Below are 13,539 nucleotides of genomic sequence, written 5' to 3' on the forward strand. Positions count from 1 at the left end.
ACGCAACTGCGAATATGCGCACGCACGGGAGAGAATGTGTACGTGCAGCGGCACGCGCATGGGGTGGATATATGGCAACGTGTAGCATGATTTTTCCGACTTTGACAGGAGGTTAAAGGTGGGGGCGAATTTAGGGTTTGGTTGCAGGAGTGGAGGTTAGGCTGTGGGAGGGGAGGTTAGGTTATGAGATGGGTGGTTAGTGTTAAGCTGCAGGAAGAGAGTTAGATTTGGGGAAGGTCCTTTAGCCCACTTGGATATAGCAGGTATTCCCAAGGCACACTGTGCAGGTTTTAGTGATATCCATGTTTGAACACAGGTGACTTATTAGTACTTCAGTTATTATAATTTAACCATCTGCGCTGAAGCCTGGATATCACTAAAACTTGTACCGTTAGGGCTGTTTCATACTACCCGGTTTTAACCGGATGGCAAAAAGCCGGACAAACTTTCTTTCACGCACAACGGCTTTTTGCCGTGTTTAATGCTGTGCGCATGCACAGCAGCAGCTTTAAAAAGTGTGTGAAAGCTCCCATTCACACACACGGTTTTCTGCCTACAAAGACGGCACGGCAGCCGGTTGTGTCTGTGTTACCTTCATGCTCAGTACCTGGAAGTGACAAAACGAGAGGGCAGGAGAGAACTTCCGCCCTTACAGAACCTAAATGTTTTCTTCGTTTGGTGTAAAAAAAAATTCTATGCAGCATTGGACGCTCGCCACACTTCGGGCGCGGTGTCTCGCTCCGCTCCACTCGCCACACTTTACTATTCCAAATAGATTGTGACAAGGACCCAGGAAACATAGAAACATAGAATTTGACGGCAGATAAGAACCACTTGGCCCATCTAGTCTGCCCATTTTTTTTTATCCTTTAGGTTTTGTTAATCCTTTAGGAAGTTATGGGAAAAGTCCCGTCCACGAAGGTAAACTAGACGCTATCACGGCAGCTGGACCTTTCAGTGGATATTTCTGGCTGCAACCCGGCAGCCGGGCTGGGACCGTGCTGTGTGAAAGGAGCAATGCGTTTTCACGTATCACTGAAACACTGCAAGGCAAAAAGCTGTCCATGTGAAAACAGAGACTGGGAATGCTCACACCAGACTAATGACACATCGTTTTCAGCACGACAGACCTCTGACTCCCCACTTTGTGCATTATGAGGACGATGTATTAACCTGAAGAAGGCATAAGTAAGTGATAAACCAGTGATATGTGCACGGTGATAAAGGCATCAGCCAATCAGCTCCAATATGTAAATTAACAGTTAGGATCTGATTGGCTGGTGCCTTTATCACCTTGCACATATCACTGGTTTATCACTTCCTTATGCCTTCTCCAGGTTAATACATCTGCCCCTATATCCTTACGTGACGTCCCTACCTCACACAATCCCAGTGAGTGACAGTGACAGGCAGCGGTCACAGAGACTCCCCTGTGCCCCACCCCTTACACACTATTAGTCACTATATGGGTATAGGATGAACGGGGCGCCTGGCCTACATCTCCCGGCGTACCCTGCGAGCCGCGCGGCAGATGTGGGTGGCTCAGGTAACGACAAGCCGCCAGCGCGCGGCGCCACACGCGTCACATCGGGGCTGTGACTGAGAACTACAACTACCAGCGTCCTTTGCGCCCAGCTCGCCTGACCCCCGACCCGACGCCTGCGGTGCGCTCCCGCCTCCTGAGCCCTCGCTCTCTCTGTCTGCCGCTTGCCACAGCCGCCTGTGCCCGTGCCGAGGGGAAACCGTTGAACGCCGACATGTCGGGTGATGACGAGCAGCAGGAACAGACCGTCGCCGAGGACCTGGTGGTCACCAAGTACAAGATGGGGGGAGACATCGCTAACAGTGAGTGTCCGGCAGGAGCCGGGGGGTGATCTGTCCGGGGGTGAGCGCCGTCTGCCGCGGCCCGGGAGAGGCGGCGAGGATCCCATAAGTCCCCGTCCTGTCTCCACATCTGCCCCGAGTCCGCGGGTGCAATGCCAGGCTGTGTGCTAATGAGCATGGGGGAGGGGATCGCACGTGTCCCGGCTGCCATGTGCCTCCCCGGCACCCATACACCTCCGGGGCGCCCACGTGTCTGCCGGGCCCGCCGCCCCGTGCTGTGGCGCTCCTACTGCTCTGTGGCTGCATCGTGTGGCCGGCCAGGGTGCTTCCCATTGTCCCTACACTCCATGCTTTCCGGGGTCTGTCACTGCCCTGTGGCCCTATAGTGTCACTCACCTTCCCACCAGGGCTGCCAGCACATCCCTCCGTATGTCATCCTGGGTCTCCCTGCCTCCTGCTTAGGGTAGCCATTTTTGTTGTAAACTAATTAAGTTTGTTCATGGTATTATTAAGGTTCCTGGGACACTTCATCCGGTTACACCCCAAATCAGTCTAGGTATCAGCAAATAATGTAATATAGGTCATTACTAGGATCAGTTGTGTTAAACACTTGTGGAGGGTTCTCATACTTATATTACATTATATCTGTATTTGCGCTCATCATTATTATAGATATCAGCTGCATATGTTAGTGGATAGACTGGAGCTGGCGCTGGCTGCTTTTCCAATAATTAAAACAGTTGGACAACTATGGATGATGAAAAGAAATATTTAGATTTATTATTAAACACTAGTTAATAAATAAAAACATGAATAAAATCAATGAACATATTCATATGAAGTTGGGGCATATATGGAGCTGGAATGATTTGGAATGTGCTGCTAAATAAATGTCCACTAAGGATCCCGGACTGGAACGCTGAACCAAAAAGTTCCCTGGGGAAATAAGTTGAATTACAACTGGTTTTACCCGTATAATCGGAGACTTCCAAATGCTTTATAGAAAACAGCAGGCACGCTGTATCACTTGTATCCAAGCTGGGTCTCTCCGAATGGTGCTGTAGTGTGGAGGTCCCACAGGGAATGGTTCCAAGGCAATGTTCCAAAGTGTAGTTAGTAAATGTCCATATCTGGATCCTGTTGTGATGCGGAGTGTTTATATTTAGGCAGCTTCTTCACACTTAACGCGTTTCCCTAGGCACGGTCACCTAGCTTCATCAGTGACTTCTGATGAAGCTAGGTGACCGTGCCTAGGGAAACGCGTTAAGTGTGAAGAAGCTGCCTAAATATAAACACTCCGCATCACAACAGGATCCAGATATGGACATTTACTAACTACACTTTGGAACATTGCCTTGGAACCATTCCCTGTGGGACCTCCACACTACAGCACCATTCGGAGAGACCCAGCTTGGATACAAGTGATACAGCGTGCCTGCTGTTTTCTATAAAGCATTTGGAAGTCTCCGATTGTACGGGTAAAACCAGCTGTAATTCAACTTATTTCCCCAGGGAACTTTTTGGTTCAGCGTTCCAGTCCGGGATCCTTAGTGGACATTTATTTAGCAGCACATTCCAAATCATTCCAGCTCCATATATGCCCCAACTTCATATGAATATGTTCATTGATTTTATTCATGTTTTAATTTATTAACTAGTGTTTAATAATAAATCTAAATATTTCTTTTCATCATCCATAGTTGTCCAACTGTTTTAATTATTGGAAAAGCAGCCAGCGCCAGCTCCAGTCTATTTTGTTGTTTAAACTTTCTCTTTGGGACTGACAATCCCTTGCTGGCAGCTGTGACAGCGCGCCTGGAAGTGTTTTCTTCTTTTTATATGTTAGTGGATGTTTAATAGGTGGAGACAATTGCAACAAACATACTAAAGTTGGAAAATACTTCTATGGAGATATGGCGTTCTGGAGGCTGCATTCAATAGAAAGACAGATTGCACAAAGTGTTAGCACAGCTGAGACTGTAGAATAGCCTATGGCTTGCTATCTGGGAGATTGGTTATTAGAGGGTCACATAAGTACTTCCCGGTTAGAGATGTAATGTAGCCTGTGTATGTGTAGCGCAGCTAGCGCTCACTTCCGTGATAAAGGCAGGAGTAATTGTGCAGGCAGGGGCTGTACACGTTCCCAGACCATTCTATTGTACTTCCCATGTGCAGGTCGTAAAGTGTATGTTGTATACGTTTAATTACTCTCACAGTAGCAAAGTGATTTTCCAGCTTCTGTTAATATCTTGCTAGAGCTGGCTTTTCATATATCAATAGCATTAAACTCATTTCCACCTGCTCGCTACAATATGGCCCATGACTGTTATGTATACACTAAGCTATCTGTCTTCTGACGCTGATCGTATAATGTGCGAGCCTAATCGTGTGTCCCCGGCGGTTGTTCATTGCATGGTCCTACCTACTGTTCTGTACGGCAGATGGGACGATGCAGTGAATGACACCATGCTGCTAAATGTTGCATGGAATGGTACACTGCGCTGCTGTCTACTGTATAGTGCAATGTGTACGGGCCATGCAATGTATTGTGCCATTGCTGGGTACACACATCATTTAGAGTGTACCCAGCATTACTCTATGGACAGATGACACAGGCCCGATTCTTTATAAGGTACTGAAGTTTATCCATTTACTGTAATGCCACCCTCAACCATGCTGCCCTCTTGTACCAAACATGCAAACACTTATAGATGTGTCCCCATACTGTACACCTATCCTCAAATAGCCCCAATACGTGTGACCTGCCTCATTATGTTTAATCTGCAACTTTATACTGATTTCTTTGCTACAAAATTAATCTTCTTAAGTACCTAGCACACTAAGCGTAGTAAGGCACAAACTGGGGAAAGTATGTATTCTGTAAAAAGGTATAATACAGGTCTAATATGAGTGACCGTGCCATGCATTGGTATACTTTAACTGCAACTTTGTACTCATTCCTTTTTACACTACGCGCGGGGGGATTCCATTGTTTTAATAGCCGGGATAATTAATAAGTGCCCGATGGAACAATTCAAATGTTTCCGATGCCAATTAATTAACCCACTTGTTGTGCCAATATAGACCAGATTTGGCAGCGTAAAGCTAATTCTACTAAAGTATAGTGTGCAAAGTGCGGTTTGGTCGTCCAAACGGGATATTTTCTATTTGACACCATAGGAGGGCTGTCTGCAGAAATGTTGGTGCCGGCTGCACCCGCCTCGGACGGAGAAACAACTGAATTGCTCAATTGTGTGCCCATTAATTGGTGTCTGCGGAAAGCAATTGAAGCACCCCATGTGGGGCAGCAGTATTGCATGCCTTGAAGGCAGCTATTCAATTGCTTCTGCTAACGGGCTCAATATGATGATTTCTGATTGCAACCTCCTCAGGTGGCAAGCAGAAATAGGTGATAAGTTCAGGTTTTGTGAACCCAAATTGCTGTTTGGACATGGACTTTAGAAAGGTTTAACTGATTTACTCATAAACCAGGTTTATTTTGGGTGTGACATGCGTGAAATAAAAATTGAGTATTGTCCCATCTGTTTAGACGAGAGATGAGCGCAATATGTTTTGCAAAAACAGCTGAATACCCACTTATATGTGAACCAAGATGCACGGGAATAAACCCATGTGGCACAGAAAGGAGGATAGGAGTATGAAGACGTGTGGATAGTGAAGTAGCAACTATTGCCACATGAGTGATGGTAGGTTAGAGAATGCGTATGTCTTTTTTATATGGTGGCACTAAGTGTCTGCAGTAGGGAAGCCAATACCCGGGCCATTTTTTCAATGCCGGGTATCGGGATTGAAAAATGGCCAATCCCGGGATTGGCTTTTAGCCAGGGATTGAATCCTGCCCATTTTTGGCCCTACATCCGGGGATCCCGCCGATCCCGGGATTGGCCACCATAGGGGTCGATTCTATTCGGCAAGTAAAGAATAGCGCCGGGAATTAGCTCCCGACGCTATTCAATTCAGCTGCTAGTGACCCGCAATTGTTGGGAATTCTTCTCTCATCCCCGGGGGATGAGAGAAGAAACCCGACAAAAGTGCTGCCTTGCGGCCGGCGCGAGGCTGATTCTGTCGGGAATCAGCATCGCCGCGGGTAGTTAAGTCTGAGAATGCCCGTTCTCCCGACAAAACTACCTGTTAAGTCGGCGAGAACGGGACATCGCCGACTTAACTGGAGCTGAATTGAATAGCGTCGGGAGCTAATTCCCGGCGCTATTCTTAAGTTGCTGAATAGAATCGACCCCATTGTCTGCAGTGTCGCACAATTGAAATTACTGTGATATGAATGAACTACAATATAAAATGACAGAATAGGGGGAAACAAATTAAATAGATTTGATACAACTGAGTGACAGTTATAGACCATAGCACTGAATTGAGGGATTACAATTTGTTTTTTTGGTTATCCTGCGCTCAATGGAGCAATTCAGTTGTTGCTCTGATCGTGCACGAATACCGCGTTTAGACGGGTTTAACCACTTTATGCATCTAAATCCGGTCTATTTACAAGCAAAAAGCAATGGACTCCCTGCTCTTGAACAAACAATTCAATATTGCCCATCTAAAGTGGCATGCGATTGGGCACACTAATAATATTGCATTTCTCCTAATGATCCAGTGCCTGCAAGTAGGTGTGCACTGGTGACAATGATAGTTCAGTATGACTGCTAGGAGGGTTAAGGGCCCTACATGTGACAGTCTCGGCGAATGGTGATATGAGGGGTGGGGGGGGGTTGGTGTGCTTTAATTAACAAGTGTGTTTTTAGGCCACATTTGAATACATTCAGGCAGTCCTCTTGATAATGTAGAGATGTAGGTTCTAGTGGAGTGGTGAATGCATGCAGGGAGAGTTTGGGGCACATAAGGAGGAAATACAGCAGGGAGCAAAAGATAAAGGATAAAGGTAATATGCAGTACAGGTTGAGTATCCCATATAAAAATATTCCGAAATATGGAATATTCTGAAATACAGAATTTGAGTGAGATAGTGAAACCTTTTGTTTTCTGATGGCTCAATGTACACAAACTGTTTAATACACAAAGTTATTAAAAATATTGTATTTAATGACCTTCAGGCTGTGTGTATAAGGAGTATATGAAACATAAATGAACTGTGTGTATGTACACAATTTTTGTTTAATGCACAGTTATTAAAAATATTGGCTAAAATGACCATCAGGCTGTGTGTATAAGGTGTATGTGAAACATAAATGCATTCTGTGCTTAGACTTAGGTCCCATCACCATGATATCTCATTATGGTATGGAATTATTCCAAAATACGGAAAATCCGATATCCAAATAATACTTCTGGTCCCAAGCATTTTGGATAAGGGATACTCAACCTGTATTTACAGTGCTAACCAGTGTTAGAACTTTTAATATGGTTATTTACCAGGGCCATGTCACCTATGACTATGTGGTCTATTTAATTCTGACCTTTAAAGCTGTTTCTGAATGTTTAAGGCTGATAGAAGTTTCACAAAAATGTATCAAACCTAAAAAGCAAGAGATATCCCCTGTTTTGTGTTCAACAGAGTTTTGGCCGCAGCTGTTCCCATTGTAGTATTTTTTTATTTTATTTTTTGGACAATTTCACAAGCTCTGGCTCTCCAGTGGGCTGTAGTGACTGATGGCCATCACAGGTTTTCTGCACAGTGCATATGTGGCCAGATGACTGTGCAGTTTCAGGATCAGGTCAGAATCCGAAAGCTGAGCAAAAAAAGTGGGTCCTAGGGAATTGGGGTCCTACATGTCCTTTTCTGGGTCCCATCAGAATGAAGGTTCTTATTATTCAAATATAAAAACACAGACTTGATTTGGACACTACAAAAATGTTGCAAGTTGTGGTGGGGGTGACAATGCTGCTGCATACAGGACGCTCAGCACCAGAGCAGTAACTAGACATTTTTGGTGCCACCGCCTCTCCCATATTTTGCCAGAAAAAGTTTGATGATTCCGCACCAGTTTGGACAAATATATAGAAAGTAATGAAAGATTCCAGAAATGTATATTTATCTAGGGAAAATCACCTAATTTCACAATCTGGTGGTGCGCCCTGAGTCAGTATTGTAATTATGACACAGTGGGGAAAGGGAAAGAAGACTCTTGGGTGGGCGCACTCTTTAATTGAAGTAGGAAAATTATGAAAATATTTTTGAAACTTTACTTTTTTATCATTAGTTATAACATGTACTGTATCCCATTGTTTAAACAGACAAAAGGATTTTCTTAAAGTAAAAAATATCAAGAAATAATTGGAAAAGAATAATTTCTGAGCCAATTTGAAAAGTTAAAATATTAAATGTATTCTCGTATATCTATATCCACATAGATTGGCAGGAGGATGTGTACACTGGCAGTACCACACCCGTATTCTGCCCCACCAGTACAAGCTTTGGCTTGTATTTTAATGAAGATCTATTGTCGATCTTATATGTTATAATCACCAGACTCTTTGGTCCAATTTATACTTATAGGGATTGCTGAAATTTTACTACCTACCTCCGGCAGGCGAAGCTAAATCCCCCGATAACAGCCTCGTTTTCATTTTTAAACGGGGCTATTTCACCCGAAAACACACGTTTCACTGAACCTGTGAGTTTACGGGTGTAAATGCACTTTTTAACGGGCGAGCAAATCGAATAGCCCGACTGCAACACCCGAAGAAACATCAGAGTTTTTTTTTTTACTCCCGATGTGTCTTCGGGGCTAACTGAATATCCCCGTAGGTGTGATTTTAATTTTTAACAAATAATGGGGTCAATTCTATTCGGCAACTTAAGAATAGCGCCGGGAATTAGCTCCCGACGCTATTCAATTCAGCTGCTAGTGACCCGCAATTGTCGGGAATTCTTCTCTCATCCCCGGGGGATGAGAGAAGAAACCCGACAAAAGTGCTGCCTCGCGGCCGGCGTGAGGCTGATTCTGTCGGGAATCAGCCTCCCGCCGGGGAGTTAAGTCGGAGAATGCCCGTTCTCCCGACAATTCAACCTGTTTAGTCGGCGAGAACGGGACATCGCCGACTTAACTGGAGCTGAATTGAATAGCGTCGGGAGCTAATTCCCGGCGCTATTCTTAAGTTGCCGAATAGAATTGACCCCATTGTATAAAACTATTATTAACATCAACAGAATTTGTGGCCATCACCTGTTGTAAGTTCTTGAAGTTATGGGTCATTTTCTCCTTTAAGTGTAGCACAGCTTATGTTGGGGCAATAATGGCATGACCTATAAAAGTCAAGTGTGCTGTGGTGAGTTTAATAAAAGTACATGGTAAGGCAGATGACAAAATAGTGTGGGAATACAAATGCTCGTTCTTCTTGGCCATCAGACAAATGTCACAATTGTTGTATCCAGATCTTTGCTATCTGGTTTTTAGGTTTATTAAAGGACACGTGTTCAGCCATTGCTATTGGCTCATCATAAAACACTTATATATATGTCATAGTTTCTTGTCCCTCATTTGATTAACAGTAAATGTGTAATAATTACTTACCCACTCTATTGCTTCATCTGCAAAACAAGTGTTAAAAATGCAGCCAATTGTTTTTGACAATATTCTCACCATTGTTATCGAATATCTTGATACGGTGCTAAAAAAGAAAAAAGCCTAGTGAGCCTGATTCTGAGTCATGTGTAACTTTGAATGTAGCCCCATCTGGCGATTTTTTTATTTGTGTACCTTTGCGACTGTAGTCATGATTTAGGGCTGTATACTGTACAACTCATACCTTTCTCTGTGGTGAGTAGTAGCCAGTAGTGTTCACTATTGTGAGTTGTGTGTTCATTGTGGACACTAAATTCAGCCTGGTCTTCTGCACCTAGTGGTGGAAGTACTGATGATAGTGGATATGTTTGCATATGGAAGAGGGAGTGGTATAGTTGCATACAAGTGTACGCATTAGGACGTGTGTGTGTTTAGATGTATTAGCATTCCATTTGCAAAGGAAGTTCATTTTTGTGTTCAGATAATGTAAGGCTTTGAACTGGGTTGAATGTGTTCTATTATTCATGTGATAATGCACGCTACCTATAAATTGCAGTATATAAAATACTGTACATAACTGGATAAACTTTCTATGCCTTGAACTCATTTTAGGATGGCCTTAATATGAAATTGGTGTCTGACTTCTTTGGATAGAGTTCAGTTGTTTTTTCTCGTCCGCAGCTCATCTGCGATAATCAATTGTTTGTGCTGGTGGGTGAGGGCTGCTGAGCACCCATTGCTCATCACAAATGTTGCACTCAAAAGCACCAGTTGTGTAAAACATGCAAACTACTAGGCGTGCTGTTTTTGCTGTTTAAAAAAGTAAAATAAAAATTAATCTCCCTCCCCCCCCCCCCCCCCCCCCCCCCCCCTCAGAAAGAAACATATATACAATATCCTTGTGGTCATAGTGAAACCCTGAGCCTCACTTTCCGCTATGGGTGCGAGCAGAAATCTGAATGTAGGCCTGTGATGCTGTTTTGTGACTTAGCTCCGTGCAAACAGCATCGCGGCGAGGCAGTTTAGTCAGAATGCCTGTTCTCGCGACTAAATACCCTGTTTAGACCGGGAGTATGGTCATTTTCCAACTTTGCGCTGAATTGTTCCTTGCATTGAATTGATGCACTTGTAAGCATCTGAAATTATGGTGAGGTGGTCAAATTGTTAATCTTGACTTCAGTTATTTGCTTATATAATGAAGATTATAGATATCCCAACGTTTTGTTATTCTAGTTCAGTGCTTTCGTTCGTAAAACATGTCTGAATATGTTCTAGTCTAAAGTGTGTGGCCATTATTATGGGTGTGGCGGACTATCTGAGAGGATCCAAACCATCTGTATTGAAGCTCTCGGTTTGTGTAGGAACAACTTATGTATTTACCAAGACAACATTAGTTTGATTTTGTTTAATTTATTATGAAAACATTTTAGGTCATATCTATATCTTCTCCTTGGAATAACAGGTGGTATTTGCTTCAGTAGATTATGGGGTATATGCAATTGCGGTCGAATTCCCGAAATTGTCGAATTTCGGGTCATTTTCGACCAAAAAAAAAATTCGCCTATGCAATTCAGTGCTTTCCGACCAAAAAACGGACTTTCAAAATTCGACTTTTTGAAATTCGAATTTTTGCAAATTCGACTTTTCTGCAATGATATAAGTGCTGCAATTCGACCAAAGCATATTCAATTCAAGTTTGGAAATTCGACAGCAGTGCTTTTAGACAGCAAATTCGTCATTTTCAATCCGCCACACTTTGGAGGGTGAAAACAAATAAAAAAATTTTAAACATGTTTTTTTTGTGTTTTTTTTTTTTTTTTTTTTGGGAATAGCAGATCTATTTATATTAGAAGGGATTAGGTACTTTTTTTTTTTTGGAGGCACAAATATTATTTATATATTTTTTAAAATATTATTTTTTTTATTTTTATTTTTTATTGCTGGAACGGTAAAATCCTAAAAAAAAAATAATGGCGTGGGGTCCCCCCTCCAAAGCATAACCAGCCTCGGGCTCTTCGAGCTGGTCCTGGTTCTAAAAATGCGGGGGAAAAATTGACAGGGGATCCCCCGTATTTTTAAAACCAGCACCGGGCTCTGCGCCTGGTGCTGGTGCCAAAAATACGGGGGACAAAAAGCGTAGGGGTCCCCCGTATTTTTAACACCAGCATCGGGCTCCACTAGCTGGACAGATAATGCCACAGCCGGGGGTCACTTTTATGCCGTGCCCTGCGGCCGTGGCATTAAATATCCAACTAGTCACCCCTGGCCGGGGTACCCTGGGGGAGTGGGGACCCCTTCAATCAAGGGGTCCCCCCCCCAGCCACCCAAGGGCCAGGGGTGAAGCCCGAGGCTGTCCCCCCCCCATCCAATGGGCTGCGGATGGGGGGGCTGATAGCCTTTTGGGATCATGAAAAGAATATTGTTTTTCTCTATCGTCCTAGTGGATGCTGGGGTTCCTGAAAGGACCATGGGGAATAGCGGCTCCGCAGGAGACAGGGCACAAAAAGTAAAGCTTTTCCAGATCAGGTGGTGTGCACTGGCTCCTCCCCCCATGACCCTCCTCCAGACTCCAGTTAGATTTTTGTGCCCGGCCGAGAAGGGTGCAATCTAGGTGGCTCTCCTAAAGAGCTGCTTAGAAAAAGTTTAGCTTAGGTTTTTTATTTTACAGTGAGTCCTGCTGGCAACAGGATCACTGCAACGAGGGACTGAGGGGAGAAGAAGTGAACTCACCTGCGTGCAGGATGGATTGGCTTCTTGGCTACTGGACATCAGCTCCAGAGGGACGATCACAGGTACAGCCTGGATGGTCACCGGAGCCGCGCCGCCGGCCCCCTTGCAGATGCTGAAGTCAGAAGAGGTCCAGAATCGGCGGCTGAAGACTCCTGCAGTCTTCTAAAGGTAGCGCACAGCACTGCAGCTGTGCGCCATTTTCCTCTCAGCACACTTCACACGCAGTCACTGAGGGTGCAGGGCGCTGGGGGGGGGCGCCCTGGGAGGCAAATGTAACCTATATAAAGGCTAAAAATACCTCGCATATAGCCCCCAGAGGCTATATGGAGATATTTAACCCCTGCCTGGATTCACTAAATAGCGGGAGACGAGCCCGCCAAAAAAGGGGCGGGGCCTATCTCCTCAGCACACGGCGCCATTTCCTCTCACAGCTCCGCTGGTCAGGACGGCTCCCAGGTCTCTCCCCTGCACTGCACTACAGAAACAGGGTAAAACAGAGAGGGGGGGCAAATTTATGGCGATATTTTGATATATATAAAGCAGCTATAAGGGAGCACTTATTATAAGGCTATCCCTGTTATATATATAGCGCTTTTGGTGTGTGCTGGCAAACTCTCCCTCTGTCTCCCCAAAGGGCTAGTGGGTCCTGTCTTCGTTAGGAGCATTCCCTGTGTGTCTGCTGTGTGTCGGTACGTGTGTGTCGACATGTATGAGGACGATATTGGTGTGGAGGCGGAGCAATTGCCAAATATGAGGATGTCACCCCCTAGGGAGTCGACACCAGAATGGATGCCTTTATTTATGGAACTACGGGATAGTGTCAACACGCTAAAGCAGTCGTTTGACGACATGAGACGGCCGGACAATCAATTAGTGCCTGTCCAGGCGACTCAAACACCGTCAGGGGCTGTGAAACGCCCTTTGCCTCAGTCGGTCGACACAGACCCAGACACAGGCACTGACTCCAGTGGTGACGGTGACGAATCAACCGTATTTTCCAGTAGGGCCACACGTTATATGATTTTGGCAATGAAGGAGGCGTTACATTTAGCTGATACTACAGGTACCACTAAACAGGGTATTATGTGGGGTGTGAAAAAACTACCTATAGTTTTTCCTGAATCAGAAGAATTAAATGACGTGTGTAATGAAGCGTGGGTTGCCCCTGATAAAAAGCTGATAATTTCAAAGAAATTATTGGCATTATACCCTTTCCCGCCAGAGGTTAGGGAGCGCTGGGAAACACCTCCTAGGGTGGACAAGGCGCTAACACGCTTATCTAAACAAGTGGCGTTACCCTCTCCTGAGACGGCCGCACTTAAAGATCCATCAGATAGGAGGATGGAAAATATCCAAAAAAGTATATACACACATGCAGGTGTTATACTACGACCAGCTATAGCGACTGCCTGGATGTGCAGTGCTGGGGTAGTTTGGTCAGAGTCCCTGATTGAAAATATTGATACCCTGGACAGGGACAATA

General features: G+C 44.7%; 1 protein-coding gene across 1 annotated transcript in view; it reads left to right on the forward strand.

Moving 5' to 3' along the window:
* The first annotated feature begins 1,461 nt into the window (after positions 1-1,461).
* The window catches only part of PA2G4 (proliferation-associated 2G4), a 153,892-nt gene continuing 141,814 nt past the window's right edge, over positions 1,462-13,539 (forward strand). Inside the window, exon 1 of the mRNA XM_063952627.1 lies at positions 1,462-1,845. Within this exon, the coding sequence (XP_063808697.1) occupies positions 1,758-1,845 (88 nt within the window). The 5' untranslated portion in view covers positions 1,462-1,757. The remainder of the gene's footprint in view (positions 1,846-13,539) is intronic.

Source organism: Pseudophryne corroboree, chromosome 2 (genome assembly GCF_028390025.1).
Source record: "Pseudophryne corroboree isolate aPseCor3 chromosome 2, aPseCor3.hap2, whole genome shotgun sequence".
In the NCBI taxonomy this organism is placed as follows: Eukaryota; Metazoa; Chordata; class Amphibia; order Anura; family Myobatrachidae; genus Pseudophryne; species Pseudophryne corroboree.